This window comes from Physeter macrocephalus, chromosome 13 (genome assembly GCF_002837175.3).
Source record: "Physeter macrocephalus isolate SW-GA chromosome 13, ASM283717v5, whole genome shotgun sequence".
NCBI classification, from domain to species: Eukaryota; Metazoa; Chordata; class Mammalia; order Artiodactyla; family Physeteridae; genus Physeter; species Physeter macrocephalus.
In genome coordinates, this window is record NC_041226.1 from 1,140,726 (window position 1) to 1,159,605 (window position 18,880).

The 18,880-nt window shown below is 43.7% G+C and overlaps 1 protein-coding gene across 1 annotated transcript in view; it reads right to left on the reverse strand.

Annotated features, from left to right (window-relative positions):
- Positions 1-7,546: 7,546 nt before the first annotated feature.
- XPO4 (exportin 4) overlaps positions 7,547-18,880 on the reverse strand; it is a 90,321-nt gene continuing 78,987 nt past the window's right edge. The window contains exons 16-22 of the mRNA XM_055089613.1: positions 17,103-17,396; positions 15,999-16,182; positions 12,724-12,842; positions 11,207-11,338; positions 10,580-10,696; positions 10,085-10,177; positions 7,547-7,765 (exon numbers count right to left, since the gene is read on the reverse strand). Coding sequence (XP_054945588.1) covers positions 7,568-7,765; positions 10,085-10,177; positions 10,580-10,696; positions 11,207-11,338; positions 12,724-12,842; positions 15,999-16,182; positions 17,103-17,396 — 1,137 coding nt within the window. The 3' untranslated portion in view covers positions 7,547-7,567. The remainder of the gene's footprint in view (positions 7,766-10,084; positions 10,178-10,579; positions 10,697-11,206; positions 11,339-12,723; positions 12,843-15,998; positions 16,183-17,102; positions 17,397-18,880) is intronic.

Here is an 18,880-nt window from a genome sequence, read left to right on the forward strand (position 1 = left end):
CTTCCAGATGAAACTTTTGCAATGTAATTTAACGGTTTTTGCAAATCATAAAAAATTTAAAATATTAAGAGGCAATTTTATCATCATTGAAATAAAGGGGAAATTACAGGAATTCCCTGGCGGTCCAGTGGTTAGGACTCCACGCTTTCACTGCTGAGGGCCGGGGTTCAATCCCTGGATGGGGAACTGAGATCCCACAAGCCGTGAGGTTAAGTAAGTAAATAAATGGGAAATTACTTGTCCAGTAAACTGGACTTGACAGGCAAGTTCAAATCAACCTTAATTCAGGAATTACTCCTTTTGTGTATTCAGAAGTGATTTTTGTTCGTCATGCTACTCTTCAGAAACGGGGCATAAAAGAAATGGCGATTACTCTGGAAAGACCTCTTAAGATAGAGATGGAGCGAGACTCGGTTTTCCTTTTAAAAAATAACTAGTATAACCTATACTTACAAGAACACAGATTCAGGTTTTTCCTCCTTTTTTTTAGTGATTTATTACCAAATTACTCAAATTAACCTAAGTATGTTGCAAAGGATAGTCCCTAGAAGTCTAGTCCCCTAAGGTGCTTTGTGAAGAGGCCACTACGTAAGTAAAGTCGGATTAAGATCTTCCTCTAGAGCCTCCCAACGTGCACTTGTGCAGTAAAGCATTTAACTTCACACAGTAAAGAAACTAGTTTTATTTCTCCAATTACTTGGTAACAGCTAAGTTATAAAGAATTAGTGGTGCATGAAACTTATTTTGAGAATCACTATTAGGACTTTTTGTTGTGGGAATAATACGAGCATATTCAACAGAAACTGAAACCACTGACTTAAATAGATCAATTCTCTCATTTAGAAAAGAAGATGCAGTAAATAATACAGTTAACTCTATCGTAGTACCACCAGAGTGAATGACTATCAGGTGTCAGACTTTGTGTTAGGACAACATTTATCTAATGGAGCAAAATGTGTTCTTATCAATGATCTTTAAACAGAATGGAATTGATTGAGCATCTACTATTTTATTTTATCCATCACTGTGCTTTAAATTTGTTCTTTGGGAATTAACAACACTTCTGGTCCTACGATAAGATGGCAGACTGTGGAAATCCATGTAAACCCTAAGTAGCGTAGCTGTGAACTGAATCTAGGTCTCCCTGCCTCTGCCCTGTACTCTGCCAGTTCAAACAGCTTTACCAAGTCAGTCCTCAGAAAGGACCATCCAGGGCAGTGCAGTTATGAGCTGCAAAACTGCAGCCTAAGATTTGGAGCTTACTAAAAGGAATACTTGAAAACTGACCTGGCAAAGTAATCAGTAGTGAACACTATCAAAACTTAAAAACAAAACTGCTAACTACTATGGGAATAAAAATACTTAGCACATCCCTGTTTAAACTCTCTGCAGGACTTCCCTGGAGGTCCAGTGGTTAAGATTCTGCACTTCCAATGCAGGGGGTGTGGGTTCGATCCCTGGTCGGGGAACCAAGATCCCACATGCTGCGTGGCACAGCCAAAAATTTTTTTTAAATAAAAAATAAACTCTCTTTGCTTCAGTTTTGTTTTTTTTTTTTTTTTTTTCATTTATCAGTTCTGGGAAGCATCAGTGACTTAACCACAGTTCACTCTCTTGCTAGATAAAATAATTTACACTGCAAGAGTTCAGCAGCATGTTGATTTATGTGCTAGAACCGACAGAGTATGCTACCATTAGTATTGTATGGAGACTCCAAGCAAAAGATTTTCTCCTAAATAGCACCAAATATGCCCTTTGCTTCCATTTAGTTTTTTTTTTTTTTTTTTTTTTTTTTTGCGGTACGCGGGCCTCTCACCGCTGTGGCCTCTCCCGTTGTGGAGCACAGGCTCCGGACGCGCAGGCTCAGCGGCCGTGGCTCACGGGCCCAGCCGCTCCGCGGCACGTGGGATCTTCCCGGACCGGGGCACGAACCCGCGTCCCCTGCATCCGCAGGCGGACTCTCAACCACTGCGCCACCAGGGAAGCCCTCCACTTAGTTTTAAAAGAACTGCCATTCGAGATTACAAAGAATGCACGATCCTATGTTTAAGAAACAAACAAAAATGTTTCACAATCTAATTAATGCACCAAAGTCATCATTCATAAACCACTCAATATAAACAGACTATTTTTAGAGAGCACCAATATTTTAAAGATGTCTTTTAAGAAACAATACCAGATTTCTATATCTGGGGCCTCTACAATCATCTACAGCTCCCTCCAATGAAAGGTGATCGGCCTGGGCCTAAGGCTCCCCCCTTGAAAATGAATGAGCTCTACTTAGTGCCTAAACAGCCTAATGGTTCTTTATCCACCCTTGGAGTGGAATCAGATCTCAATATAACCTAAGAAATACCATTACAAATCAATGAACATTCCAAGCAATATAAAGTTTAAAATAAATATATTTTCAAAACGCATTTTCTTCCTTAAAAAAATTAACTTTTCACTGCATATGTTTACAAGATTTAGAATTAGGTAAAAAGGAAAGTCTGTCTGACACACAGCAGAATGGTACTTTTCCACTTTCCCTGAAAGGCCAAAAAGAATGACCCAAACTACATTTACTACAAATATGCCCCAAATCCAATGATTTAACTAATAACTCTGAAATTGTTTCTAAGATTGTGAGCTGAGATAAAAATAAATATGCTCAATATTACAGAATATAAACAAAACTTCGATTTTCTTTCTGAATTCTGGAGATTCTATTAGGGTTGGGTGTTCTCCCAGAAGGTAATGCAAATCCCTATTTTACCTGTGCAGATATGTCCTCATGTTTTTTATTTTAAATTATTCTGATTGTGTAAAGTCCCTAGTGTCAGTCACCCTAGGCTGGTAAATGAACTAGCACCATTCAAATAAGTTTCATACAATAGTCTAGCTAGACACCCATGAACAAATCACACATGGTCAAAACAAAAATGTCATAAAAATATTTAGTGAAAAGACATATTTTAACTCCCATTTATGGATTAAAAAATACAAATAAAATTTTATCAATTTTATATTCAGCTTGTAACTGGCTCAGTACATGGCCTTATTTCCTAAAATTGTATTGTAGCATCTTTTGAAAAATTAAATGCAACTTTATACCTTTATTAATAATGTTAATAGAGGTAAATATTTAAACAGTATACTCATCCCTGGGTCTCTTAAAAAAACTGAAACGTCAGTAGAAGTTTAAAATTTTAATATTTATAAATTTAAAAAATTTTACACGTGCTGAATGGTAGCAGTGCTAACATTTTGTGACCATTAAACCAGAAACTCACTGCATGGAGCCTTTTCCTTTGTACAGAGAACCAAATCACAATACCAACCTTTGCAATCTGTCAATAATTGTATGTGGTAAAAGATACCACACCAGGTAGCCTGGGCTCAGGACACACTTGAGGTCACATCCCCGTTAGGTACATAGTGCAGATGCAGTGCTGAATGTCAGACTAGGAAAATTAGCTATTAGTACATTCTGACAGCTCCTAAGAGCTGAGAGGCCTAAGAAAACAGACTTAAAAGAAAACCCCAAAACAAAATCTCTCCACTGCTGGGAAGTCTGGGACCAGGCGAAGAGGAAACCACAGAGGGCGAGGGGGACAAAGATGGTTTGCAGTGTGAGCCTCGGGGGGCTAACACACGGGCCTCCCCGTCACTACGTTTCCTTCCGCCTTTACAACTGTAGACTGCGTGTACAGAGCTAGGGGCCAGAAACCCATCACCTCATCCATCCTCTTTAGAACAGAATGGATGCCCATTATTAAGCTTTTACCTTTACCTGAACCAAATACAGTCTTTGGCTAAATATGTCATGGGTTCCCATTATAATCAATCAGGAATACTTCACATTTCTTACATCTAAATTAAAATGTTTAAAGTTCAACGTGAACCATGGCACTCACTGCAAATTAATTTGAGCTCAGCAATATACCTAAGTTGGACATTTTAAGATTTTAGAAAATCAATTTTTCAAGAATTCTTAGATGCAGTGTTTTCAGAATATAGTTACCAAGTCAGAGAATATCCACCTACATTTTAAAATAATTTAAAACATTATTACATCCTCAAATCAGCTATGTTGTTTTATAGAGGAATTTACAGAAAATTATAATGTTAAGAACTCATATCCAAATCAGTGCCTTATTCTCTGGTTTTGAAAAACCCCTAAGAAGTACTGAGGTTTCTAAACAGTTAATATTTTATTCAGGAGCTAATAACGATAATCATCTGTCAGAGACAGCTAACTTACTAAGGTCTAATGACAACACCTCTAATGACAGAGGTGGCAAACAGAAAGAAGTAAAATTGTTAACAGACAAAAACAGTATTTTAAGGGTCCAACTGACACTGTAAATTAAGATACTCAAACTTGAAATCCTTGAAATTGACAACTTGTTCCCTTCAATACTTGAGGGGTTCCATACAAGTATTAACAGAAATGGGAAATATGGTGATAGGATAAATACGAAGACTTGACATTTTTGGTAAAAGAGAAAGTTCAACCAAAGACAGTAAGGGAAGTTAAATAATGCTGACTGGAGTAAGCATCACAGAGGTGTTTGGGTTTGAAATGCAAACTGTGAAAAAATAGTCGTAACCATCTCCTCTGAACAGAGTAATGTAATATATTAGAAACACGGTTTACAACGAAGTAAGACTAAATTCTTAAAACCAGTTTGAAAAAAACTGCAAAGTTGTTTTACATAAAAGGTCACACTGTTGAAAAGTCACTGCAGTGATGGTTACATGCCACTGTCTCCCAACAGATGGAGAGACAGCAAGGACACTCTCAGATACTGTCTCAGGTGGCCTACCCCCCAGGCAGCCACCCATCCAGGACCACAAACGCAAACCAATCCTTCAAACAGAGCTACAAGAATTAGTTACAGGTGCTGCCACACAAATACAAACTGCGAAGGTACAAAGCCTGCAGAGACTGTGCCTTCAGAAATAAAAGGGCCAAGGAAAATAAAATCAAGCAAAAACTGAACTGAAAATGGAGGTGATAGGATACTGTGTATGAATGAGAGAAAGTTTATAAAACACAGCATTATAAAAAACCAAATACTCAACAGTGTCCCTTTAACATACATAAAAAGGGGCACAAATAATGTTTTTGTTTTTAAAACTCCTTTCACAACAGTTTTAGCAATAAAAATCAATTTACTAGAATTAAGCCAGTATTCTTGACACCCACTGGGCCAAGAGCATTAAAACAAAACCCCCCAAAACTGAAAAGCCAACAAACATAGCTGAAGACAAAACTCGACAAAATAAAACAAAAGCCCCAAACTAAACAAATATCCAATCAGGAAAACATATATGCGAACAACTGATAAAAGAGCCTGGCTGTTGCAATTAAGTGGCCTTTCCCACTACCTAAAAATGGTGGTGGCGTTTCCTTCCAGTTTGCCACTAACCAACGTTCTGATGGTATCTTATGTATTATTTGGTCCAATCTGAAGAAAATCTTGTTTCAATTAAAAGTGGTCTAATGAAAATGCAGGACTGTAATAAAATCTGGGCAAACAGCAAATATATCTGTCTAGATAAAAGATATTAAATACAGATGCCCTTTTTGTTTACCATGGCATTCCTTTCCTACTCATCTTTATTTTCAGTAACAACTTGATTATAGTTTTGTCGCAGTCAGTGGACCAATCCAGTCGGCTGCGTGTCTTGGTGCCCTTAGGCAAAGGGACAGGGACATATTTAGCTCACAAACTGCTGGGCGCGAGGGAGCTGGGAAACATGAAACACCAGAAACAATGCAAACAAAGTGACTACCGCTGCCTCTGACTTCAAGTTCTTTAAGGGAAAGACGAAGAGATCTAAAAATAAATGCACCGTCCAAAGTACGTTTAAGACCACGATAATACGTACACTTCAGAAAGAGTGATACTAGTTTTGCCCTAGATGTCTTTTAAGACTTTTTGCTCCACCTCACTTGTTACTCGATGGTGATCGAATTAAGAGAAATGTTCCTCAAAAAGCTGTGGCTCTAGGCTTTGCTTTCATCTGCGTCCAGCGGCACCTGCCCAGGCTGAATGGAATTCAGATGCTCCGTCTGGTTAACTGTAACTGCCAAGAGCACAGAGCTACCCTCACCGTTGTGCAGCAGTGCATGGGAAGGCGCATCCACTCTGTGCAGTCCAGGTATTAACACCACATTCGGAGGTCAGTCGAGCACACGATGTTAAGGACGGGATGAGAAAGCCCGCCCCTCGGAGGCGCCGTTTCAGAACGCGCCTGCACCAGGGTCCTCTGTCACCGTGCTGTGTGATTCTGACACGGCAGTGGGCACAGTGTCACATGCCTGGTGTTTATAAGTTAGCTTTTGTCTCCATAATTTAAGCTGGCACACAGAGTTAAGGGGAGCATGGCAGCAGTACAAAAATCCTGATTAGAAAAATCAAACTAGAGGATCTAAAGCGAATTTTTTAATCTCTTAAATTAAATTTACGTTGGCTCCTGTGAAATGAGTGTAATACCCACTCTAGAATAATTACTGCCCTAATGCCCCAACGTGTAAGAGTCTGTATGACTCAGTAATTCACATCCTTTAAAACAGTTATTGCTTAAGCAAGCCATTCAGAGCAGATTATTAGCCATGGGCTACGTGGCTGGACAGAAACATACTCAGAAAGTTAGACTACATCTGAATGAGCCTTTCATTTCACCCATAAAACCACATAAATACACACAATCAAAAGGGCCCCACGTTCACAGCAGCTAACACCCTAAACCGACTCTGAAGCGTCAAGACTTGATTTCTTACTAAAACAAATCTGCTTTTTGTGATTTCTTCTTAAAATTAAGGCAATGAAATGGCTACAGTTCCTAAAGTTCTTCTTATGGAACAAAAATATACATGTATTTTCCTCCTCAAGTTCAGGCATCAGAGTAGATTCACAAAACCTACAATTACCAGGCTGCTGTGACACAAGACAGACAGGGAGAGCGTGGTAACAAGAAGCCACAAACAGCTGGCGGTGCCCTTCCCCCTGCCGGATCACCTCCTCCTCATCAAAGGGAGGGCTGGGAAAGCACACACCTCTCAAAAGCTTTCAGGGTCTTCTGCACTGACTGAAAGCTGCAGGGGTGGCAGAGGAGAGGAGCTTATTAAAACCGAGAATCCGAGGTGCAACAGACAAATGCAGACTCTGAGGGTCTGTCTGCAGGTGGGCCCAAGAATCTGTCTTTTCAACCAGCTCCTCAGTGGTGCAGATGAGCAGCTATCCAGCTGGTATCTGACAATGAAAACGCTAAACTTGGGGCAGCCACCTAATGCTTTGATAAAGAGGGAAAAGGCACTGAATACGTATTTCATGGTGCCCATATCTCTTTGCACATATGTGGAATTTCGTTTTGAGAATCTGAAATCACCATTCAAAAGCTACAAGACCTACGACGGACTGAGGCTAATGCTTCCCTGCACCACACAGTGCCCTGCCAGGCTCCCAAAATCCAAACGGCCAACGAACTGACAAAAAGGACAAGACTCAAGTCAACTGTTAGCAATTCAGTGCACTTTGCAGGAAGGATCTGATTCAGCATAAAGCTCTGGTGTTTATTTTACACAAAGGAGACCACCAACATTTGCCATAAACTCTTCTAAACTCTTCAGGAAGGCCATCTTCTGCTTCCGGTCCAGCACAGGGGGCGTGCTGCTTGCAGTGAGCTTGTTGAAGGCGTCTGCTAATCTCTGGTAAATAACTGGGTCTTGCTGACTTGACAGTAATGTTTCAACCAGTTCAGAATATTCCGCCTGTTGAAGAGATAAGTATACATAAGAACACGCACCTTCCTCAAATACCACACGAAATACAAATTAGTGGGCTATGGGGGTCCAAAGGGCAGGGTCTGACAGCTCTTTTTAATATTTAACATTTACTAAAAGTGTACTGTCATCTAGGTACTGCTCCAAGCTTTTCCATTAGTAACTCACTGTTTTATAACAACCGTGTGAGGAAGATATAGTTTATATCCCTGTCTTACACACCAAAGTTCTTCCACACAGCGAGATGACATAACCTACCCAAGAGCACAGGCCTCTGAGCAAGAACCGGCCGTGCGGCTCCAGAACCCATACAATCACCTACCTTGTCACGTTGCCTCTTCCTTCTGTGTTTTCAAAGCACTTTTTTTTTTTTCGCATTTTATGATAGATTCTTAGTACGACAGATTTATGGTAGACTCTCAGGCCCTAAGTCTGCAAGCTGACTCTCAAATTTCCTGGAGGTTTACGCAGACGTCTTGCCCACACGGCGGCAGCCACGACACAGCAGATGCGCACACGTGCAGACGGGGGCTGCGTGGGAGGGGGCGAGGGGCGGAAGGGAGCGCTGTGCGGAGGGGCTCCCTGAGGAAGGGGCTCAGCGACAGAACAGTAGGGCGTGGCTGAAGTTTTCCTGGTTTTACTGCCCTGCATGTTAAGCCTTACACAGAGGAGAGGGTGTGGGGTTAAGGGGAACGGAACCAGGGCAGCTCTCCAAGCTAAGCTCTCATGAGAAAAGCAGGCCTGTCACTCTTCCTCATTAGCTTCTTGGGATGTCATGATAGACCCAAAGGGGGAAACCAGATGTTAATTCCGTGTGGAAAAGAGCAGTAAGGCACGCACCCCTGCACGGGGCCAGGGGGCCACGCTAGCTGCCCTTCCCAGAGGCAGGTCTGCACACAGGGGTAAGTATAAACTCAAGTCCCCCCCGCCCCACGCCCCCAGCCCGAGAAACGGCAATGCCTCCAGGGCCAGCCCAGCCCCAATCCCTGCTCCCTGGTCTACAACGTGCACCCAGGTTTTTTAAAGGACATCAGAAAGCAACGGCTTATGTATGCGGAGCAAGGAGGTCCACCCCCAAGAAGGGCACCATCCGCAGGAGGCAGTATCCAGGGCAGAGGTAAGAGATGAGCCCAGAGCCACCCCGCCTGGGGTGCAGGTGCTGCAGGAAGGGGGTCTTTAAGTAGCATGCAAGACTCCTCAAAATCCTCCCTTTTTAAAAGAAGGGAAATAAAATCAAACCCTGCGTACCGGTCACAGCCAATGCTACAGCCTCTATACTGAAGAAAAAAAAAAAAAGCTGCTCTGGCCGATGACTTGGTCACACTGGGATGTGTGCCTGTGCGTGGAGAGTAGGGGTGGGGGTACAGACTGGAAACCGAGGCAGCTGAGGACCCAACACGGCTCTTCTCGCACACCTGACGGGCACCCTCCACAGGGACAGGGAGGGACAGGCAGGCCAGCCTAACTCTCCTTCTGCTATAGCCCCCGTCACGGAGTGCTGCAGAGGCTTTACAGGCTCCAACCAACCACAGTTTTCCAGACTGCGCTATGAAATGACACACTGCGGCTTTCCATGCTTTCCGAAGGCAGACTCGTCGGGGTCCCCAGGTTGATCCGTCGTGTTTCCTTGCAAAGCTGTGAGTTCCTCAAGGACAGAGACTGTGTCTCCATTCCTCGTTCCCAGCACAGCTGCGTAAGGACAAGCTTTAGGGCGGCGCTCGACATAAAGGACAGTTCATAGCAGTGGAGAAGGGAGAGTAGTTGCTATTAACAGCTTGTCAGATAAACACAAAATAAAAAGTTAAGAGCTATTGAGAGTATGAAGAAATACAGCCTTGGATTTCCCTGGTGGCCCAGTGGTTAAGAATCCGCCTGCCAACGCAGGGGACACAGGTTCGAGCCCTGGTCCGGGAAGATCCCACATGCCGCGGAGCAACTAGGCCCGTGCGCCACAACTACTGAGCCTGCGCCCTAGAGTCCGCGAGCCACAACTACTGAGCCCACGCCCCACAACTACCGAAGCCCGCGCGCCCAGAGCCCGTGCTCTGCAACAAGAGAAGCCACCTCAGTGAGAAGCCCACGCACCACGACGAAGAGTGGCCCCCGCTCGCCACAACTAGAGAAAGCCTGCGCGCAGCAATGAAGACCCAACGCAGCCAAAAATAAAAAAGAAAAGAAATACAGCCTCACTGGATGGTGCGGAAGCACCGAGGCACAGACCCTCTGAGGACTGAGGGACAAACGGCCCGTCTGTCTGAAAATCCCCTCAGTGCACGGAGCCAGGGCCCGGGGAGGCACGCCCAGTACCTGATGCAAGCACACCAGCGTGTAGAACGCCTCGCCAGCCGCGGTCGTCATCTCCGTGTTGTGCTTTTGCAAAACCAGCATATCAAACACCAGCTGAAAGTACACAGCAACACCTCTCAATACAGACACACGATGACCGTATAAGCCTCCAGCCCCTCCCCATTCCAAAAGGGAAAAAGAGGGGAAAAGAGGTTATTCTTCTTTATTAAATAAATCTGAAAAGTAAAGAAAACGGTTTTTTAAAAATCCAAGGATAACGTGAAGATGTTATTGCTTGCTGTGGTGTATGAAATAATCAAATTATCAAATTCCATGTTATATTCACCACATAAAATTTCAAGAACACAAAATAACCGTGGAGGATAACGTATCCAAGGAAGCTGGTCTCCAAAAACTGCAGTGAACAGAAAGGCATGATCTCCTCGTGGATGAAGGTGTCAGCACTGCCCCCTGGAGGGAAGACCCCCGGGCAATGACTGCACCCAAACATCTCACCTTGAGAAAGTGCCGTGTTGCCAGGAAAAGTGGCGAGTCTGTCTCCTGTGTTTTTGCACACTGTTCAGCTAACGGGGTCAAAGCTTCCAGGCACAGCTGGCAAACCTCCGAACTCATTCTGATCACGAAGGTCAAAGAACAAACTAGAGACACTTGACTTACAAAAGATAAAAAATTAAAGCTATTATCCAATGGATGGCTATTTCTAGAAGGTGAGTACATCGGTGTGTCTTTACTGAGCTAGGTGAGGACGGGAGATTCCCAGTGTTTCCGAGATTATCCGTATGTGTCTGGGGCCCAGGACTGGAGGTTTGTGTGTGTTCTGACTGTGACGCACGCAACCAAGCGGCCAAGATCAGAGCTGCGGCAACAAGACGTGGCACTACTACCTGGGCTCCGTGAGACAGTGACTTTGGGGCCAGGGGCCGAACGCCTCTGGGTCTGTGAAAGGAGGACAAGGGGGCACGTTAATGAAAGAAACGCAGAAGTAGGGCAACTACAGGCATAGCTGCTTTTTAAAGAAATAAGACTGAACCACAAGTGAAAAAATACGAATTTTGAAAACTTTTCTTCTAGCAGCCTCTTTTTCCCTACTGACAAGCGATCAGGATGTTCACTCAAAGGATATGACGTCATTCCTAGTTCCAACGAGTACATCAGACTTTTAAAAAGATCTTCAGGAAGCTGTGGTATTTTTTCAGGAAAAATCTCACAGATAAATGTGATTAATTTGTAGTATTGATTACAAAGGGTTGGAAACTGAAAAAGAAATATTAAATATTTAGATGTTTAATGATATCTAACTTGTTTTCATTAATGGAATAAAGTAATAACCATCAAGCTTCTAAGTATAATGATTTGTTTAAAACATATACAGGATACAGAAAACATAAAGACCTAATTAAATGTAAAAATGAGTTACAAGAACAGGAACACTTTAGTAACTAAGATGAAAGTAACACGTAGTAGAAACAGTCATCTTCTGGATAGTTACAAAAGCCAGAGCCAATTCCAGATATTCTATGTTTACCTTGAAAAAGTGAACAAAGCAGCCAAATCTCAAATTATTAAATGACCTGTGAATAAAACCATTTTGCAAATGTATTTATTTGCATTCAAGCATGTTGGAAAAATACAAGAACGTAACACAAACTGTTAAAATTATGATTAGAGCGGAGTATTCGGTCCTGCACACTTCCAACATCTATTTTTCCTGGTTGCATAGTCCTGGAGAACTGAGGTAAAAAATAGGTAATCTACAGCTGACCTCATTTAAGAAAATACACATCTAAATGTCTAGTGGTTTATTTGATGAATAAACACCAAAAAGACAAAAAAACCCCTAAAAGCAAATCAATACACAGCTCCCGAAACTTTCCCACCCTGCTGGCTGCTTTCCGCAGAGACACTTCTCCAGCAGGGACAAGCCTACAGTCACGCCGCACTGGGAACCTAACAGCTCTCACTCCGACCCCCAGCGGCACAGGCCCCTCCCGGCCCTGCCCCCTCCCCTCCCCCTCGCCCTGCCCCTGGATTCTGCGCACCCCCCTCTTCCTCTCCAACCTCCCACCTCTGACAACGCAGGAGGAGAGACCCTACCTCAGTGGTACTCAGAGGGGAAGAAAGGGCAGCCTCATCACCACCACACCCTTGACATCGACCAGTGAGAGAAACCAAGGCCCAGTGCAGTCAGAACGCAGGGAACCTGACCAGCTGTATGAGCCCTGGTTTCTTACCATCCCACTTCTCCACGGAGTGGCTGGGAAATGCCTTCTGTTGCCCAAACCCTCAGCCTGAGAATGATGCTGGGAAAGCACCAGAGAAATACACTACACGGGAAACTTACTGCAGTTGCTGAGCGACAAATGATGAGGGAATCCACACCGCGGACATCGGCGCTCAGGTTCGAGAAGAACCAGTCTTTCCCTGACACTGAGGGATCAGTGAGTGCAGGGCTCCAGGGAAGGCATGGGTGTGAAGGACACAGAACAGCAACACAAACACTTCACCTCCACACACACTTAACAGATGAGTAGGTACTGGCCCCCTTAATTAAATCGGACGTGTATTCGTATCTGAAATATCTTGAACCTTCGAGTTCAAGCATATGCGGTTTTAGCGTTTGCGTTCCTTTCTTCACTTACCTTCAAGAGGTCCTGTGACATCAAGGGCAGAATCAGGTTCACTCCATATAACACAACATCGGCTGCCGACACAGATCTGTTTGCTGCTGGCCCGGGCTCCTGACCCCTAAACACTTCATCTGTAAAATGAGAACAACGCAGTCTTACAGCTGTAACATCAATAAACCTACGAAGGTGGGTATGTTCTCCTGCATGAAAGTGAAAGCGGAGTCAAGGCCCCCAGACAAAATAAATCTACAAGAGAATACAGCCTTTCGTGTTGTACTGTTTAGGGTCTGAATACCGGATGCAGATATTCTGTGCTTAACATTATCAGTCTACGACGATGAAAGTAAAACTAACACTTAATCAATGTTTTTTGAAAAGTAAAATTGACCCCACTGACACATTGGTCATACTGTGAGTTAAATAATTTCCACAGTAGTATTCACTTTTCTCCTAGGTGTGTGGGATTTTTCTAAGCTGGAAAGGAATGGGGGGAAATATAGAAATTAAATAGTGCATAAAAAAAGAAAGTTTTTTTTTAAAAAAGCTACTAACATGACAAAGGATTATTACCCTTAATCCATAAAGGAGGCATACAAATTACTCAGAATCTTAAAACCTAAACAGATAAAGGACCAAAATCCACAAACAAACACCTAACAAAACCATAAGCCCAATGAAAAACAAGTCTGATCCAATCATTAAGCAAGCAATACAAAGTTTTTGAAGATACTACTTACTTCTGATTCATTAGATTACAAGTGACTTCTGAATGATAACATTTAAATGCTGGTGAGGATACAGTGTGATAGTTACCCTCAAAAGCAATATAATAAGAGACTTTTGAGTACTGTATATAGTAAGGATATAAACATAAATTGAGACAGTGATTCATCCACAGAAGTAATTAGCTTATCACTGTAACAGCAAAGTTGTAAATACTCCAGATGTCCTATATTACAAAAACAGGGTTACGTTCCAAATGTGGATTACCACACAGCCGTCAAAAAGTCATGAAAAATTTTAATGACAAGGAAGAGGCTAATGATACATTAATGAAAAAGGCAGAATATAAAATTATACTTGGAGCATAATCACAGAAAAATTATACAAAATAACCAAAAGGGAAATTAACAAAATGCAATTACTCTGGATTATGTTAAAGTATGGGTGATTTTTCTTGTTCCCGTACTTCAACTGTTTTCTATTATGAGCATATTTACTTTCACAACAAGGGGAAAAAAGGACAAAATGTGGTAAAAAAGCACTTCTACTTAAAAACCACTTTTTCAGCCTAATTCTGTACTTTTCTCCAAGAGCCTCAAGTTCTAGCTGGAAGAATCCCATTTTCCAAAGCCAGGCACTGGCGAGCCTGGACCCATCCAGTAGGAAGCCTGGGCCTGCTGGGCCAGGGCCACGGCAGGCTGGCCACCGCCGCTGGGTCTGCTCGAGAGACGGCTCCCGGCCTGGGCTGTGGGACTCAGCTCTGCAGCCACGGGCTCTGCCAGGGGCTCAAGAATGTCGTGCAGAGGCTCATTTTCAGTTATGCCTTTATATCTCACCTGGTATCTTAATTTTATTTCATAATATTTAAAATATTTTCTCTTATCTCACCTGTTATCTTTATTTTATTTTTAAAATAATTACTTAAAAATATTCTCTCCCTTTTTACCATCTTATTTTATCTGTTGCTTTATCATTTCCTAGTTTAATTGTCTTCACTTTCTTTCTTCTAGACCTCAACCCTATCCACCTTATTCTATTCTTTTTACCCTTATTTTGTACTTTCAATCCTGAGCATTTTGGCCTCAATTTCTTTTCTAACATTGTATTACGATTTCAATCCTTCCGGTTTTTTATTTTGAAAACCTGCCCATCCACACTTACCCATACTGTTTACTCCACAGCTCGCTCCTAGGGGAGCCTGAGAGGGCTTCTGTCCCCTCCAAATGCCCTTCATACAAAGCTCTCCCATCCCTCTCAATATCAGTTCTTAACTGAGAGTCAGTTCCTCAGGGTACAGGGCTCTCATCCTGGTCCTTACACCCCTGGAAAGTCTACAAATCAACTAACACGGCATGTGAACCTCAGCGGGTCGTGTAACATACACCCTTCAAGGGAAAGGCTCAGAACAACTTGAGGCCTCAGAGGCACACACATCTGATCTAGAAAAGGTGACGCAACCCCGGCCTGAAGGAATCAGAAAACCTGGGACCGACACCCGCACGAGTGGCTGGGCCTGGAAACAGCGGCTGCAGAAGCCCTTCACCTTGGTGCCCTGTCACCTGCCCAGGGCAGTAAAGCTCCTGGGCTGAAGCTGACGGTGCCTGGCACAGGGCCGCTCTGCCAGAAACCTCTGCCGAGTGAACAAGGGAAGTGAACCGGTGGAGGGAACAGAGAAGAAGAGTGTCCAGTGTCAGGTGTGCTGAGCCCAGGGGGCAAGAAGGGATCGGAGAAGGAAGGGGCAGCAGCACCCGCTGCCCGGGGATCAGCTCAGCCCAGGGAGGAGACGTGGACAGCACGTCTTCCTCGTGGAGCAGGAGGTCCTCGTGTCCTGAGGCAAGGCAGGCAGTGGGCAAGAGGCGGTGAAGGAGAGCTGTGGACACACAAGGCTCCGGGCACCCGGACATGCCCGCCTGTGACAACAGCGGTGACGAGACAACAACGGCAGAGGCGCCGGAGGTACCTGCCAGCTCATCGTGAACACGGTTTGGCAGGCACCGATTTTCACAGCCCCCGTAACAGCAAGGGAGGCCCGGGAAGGCAACAGACTCCGCAAGGTCATGCTGCTGGGGAGCCCCAGGTCAGGGCTTCAAAGCGTCGCCTGTCAGCCCCCAAGGCCAGTGGCTCCCCAGCTGCAGCCCCACAGGGCTGGGGTTTCCTCAGAGGACACGGAGGAGGAACTCGTCAGTCAAGCGAGCTCTGGACGCTGGCCTCTGAAGTCGGGCACTGGGGCGCACTAGCTGCACATCTGCAGGCAAGTGGTGTAAACTTCTGGGCCTGTTTCCTCGCCTCTAAAATGAGTGCAACAGTGGCACCAGACTCATGCTGCTGTGACAGGGACAGTGTCCGGCACTGGCTCGGAGCCTAGAACAGGGAAGATACCACACTTTCATCTCTACCAGAGGGAGGCCAGGCACACGGGGCTGTTGGTCCCGCGCTCCCCGCAGCCGCGGAGACCGACTCCCACCTGTTCTGTAAACGGGGCAGATGTCACGTACTGAAGACACCCCTTTGCTTTAACGAAAACGATACGACAACAGCGCCTCAAAGGCCTCAGCGCACTTTACCTGTGTCGCTGAAGTCTATGAACTCCTTGGACAGGAGGTTAGTGAGCAGCTCCATGATGAGGAGCAGGTCTTGGTACTGCTCCTCCTCCTCCACGGTGACATCGGCCCTCTGCCGCCCCACGTTGTTCTTGGAGTACACGCGCAGCAGGGTCAGGCAGGCCTCATACAGGTTCATGGCTTTGGACTGAGAGAAAGCAGGCAGAAATTAGGCTACTAGGGGGAGCCTGGCAGGAAACAAACATAGATATTAAAGAAGTTTAAGATGGAATCTAATAAATTTACTCCGAATTCCAACAGCAGCTCTAATGCTTGTCTTAAACTGTATTAAAGCATTGACAAAAATGAAAGAGCATAAAGATTACCGTTATATTTAAAATATTAGTTTTCTAACAAAATTTGGCACTCTTTTTGTGGGCATTTGATTGTGCATACTAGAAAGACGATGCAATTTTGGCAACAGAACCGCTTTACTCCTGCTATTCAGCTTCTCGTATGACGTATATTATTTTACGATTTAAAATGGTTTAACGTGCAGAAGCACAGAGCACCAAGCATTAGAATCAACGGCACTGGCCCAAGCTCTGAACAGTGCACCTGTGACGACCTCCGTAACACTGATCAAATGGAACCTCGCTTTTAAGCAGGTTCCTTTGATCTACAACAACAAGAAACACACAAATCAGGAACATCTTTGCTGACTGAATATAAAAGAACTTAGTGCGCCTGAACATTCATGTGGCTTTTACAAAACAAAGATGCAAACTGCCACTTACAACGGTAAAAGTCCTAGGGTTCCACCACAGGGGAGTCCGTTAAAATTCTCTACCATAATCCATTTGTTTTGTCAAATATTCCTCATGTGAATGAGTCTGACAGAGTAACATATCAGCCCAAAGAAATGCCCGATTATTAACATTTTTAGGGCAAGAATTTACATTCATTTAACATGCCTTCCTCTGAACTCTGAGTTCTTTTGAAAAATCTTTTGGGGGCATAAAAATATTATTTCAAATAACGTTCATTCAATCTGAAGCAAAGTAGCTATCATTTTGCTATAGTATCAGGAGTTTTGATCTGGAAGGGATCAAAGTAGACCGTGCTCACCTCTCCAAGATAGCATATCTGCTTGTGTGCAACTTCAACAAAAACTTCTATAATGAGATTGACAGTCTCGGGGGTATTTTTGTAAACTTCCATCAATCCAATGCAATTGGTAAGGAAGTCCATTAAAAAGTTAAAAAGGATGGCCACATTGTCAACCTGGGTAGCCTCAGCAATGCCACACAGGGCCTCCAGCGTGGCAGTGATCTCCTGCTTCACCTCCTCCTGCTGGCACATCTGCGGAAAGTTTTCCTGGTTTATCACTCTTAAGAATCGCTGCTGAAGAGGCTGAAGAACCTACAAAAATAAAGCATGAATTTTTTAAAAGTCTGATTCACATGCTTAATTTCTTCAACTTGGGTAAATATTCACTTTCCAAAACATTTCTAATTGTTGGAGGCAGAAAAGCACAAAAAAACACAAAGTACCTGAACCACAAGTTACAAGCCCCATTTTCAAGGTGATCCTAACTTCTGGCAAACAAATAAAGAACACAGCACATGCAAAGGTGCTCACATCACCAGTCAACAGGAAAACGGAAATCAAAACCACAATGAGATATTACCTCACATCTATCAGAATGGCCATCAAAAAGACAAGAAATAACAAGTGCTGGCGAGGGTGTGCAGAAAAGGGAACCCTCGTACACTGCTGGTGGGGACTCAAATTGGTACGGCCACTTTGGAGACAGTACGGATTTTCCTCAAAAAATTAAAAATAGAATTACCATAGGATCCAGCAATTCCACCTCACACATTTATCTGAAAAAGTGAAAACACTAATTCGAAAAGACACACGCACCCCTATGTTCACAGCAGCACTATATACGATAGCCAGGACACGGAAGCAACCCGGGTGTCCACTGACAGATGAATGGATAAAGGAGATGTGGTGCATACATACAGTAGAATATTACTCAGCCGTGAAAAGCAAGGAAATCGTGCCACTCATGACAACATGGATGGATCTTGAGGGCATTATGCTAAGTAAAATAAGTCAGACAGAGAAAGACAAATACTGTATGATCTCGCTTATACGTGGAATCGAGGAGGGAGGAAGACGAAGATACAAACTTTCAGTTACAGGATTAATAAGTCCTGGGGATGGAACGTACATCATGATGACTATATGACATGTAGGAAAGTGAAGAGAGGAGATCCGGAGAGTTCTCATCTCAAGGAAAAAAATGCTCCTTAATTATTTTTTCTTTTTCTTTTTTGGGTATCCATGAGATGACGGATGCTGTCCGTGTCACAACATATGTAAGTCAAACCATTATGCTGTACACCTTAAAGTTATACAATGATGTATGTCAATTACATCTCAGTAAAACTGAAAAAAAGAAATTACTACTTATGGAAAAGAATGTAAGTGCACGCTATCATCATACTTAAGTAATCTAAGTTCAAAAGAAGAAAAAAAAAAGACGTCATTCACAGGATTCTGCCACTATCTTCATCTCTTTCCCACTAGCAAAAAAAAAAAAAAAAAAAAAGATATTTCATAAAGGGCCAGAGGGTAAATCTTTTACACTTTACAGGACATACTATCTCTGGCCCAACTATTCAATTACGATTTCACTGTAGTGCAGAAGTAGCCATGGAAAAGATGTAATTGGTTAAGCATGACTGTGTTTCAATAAAACTTTATTTAGGGGCTTCCCTGGTGGCGCAGCGGTTGCGCGTCCGCCTGCCGATGCAGGGGAACCGGGTTCGCGCCCCGGTCCGGGAGGATCCCACGTGCCGCGGAGCGGCTGGGTCCGTGAGCCATGGCCGCTGAGC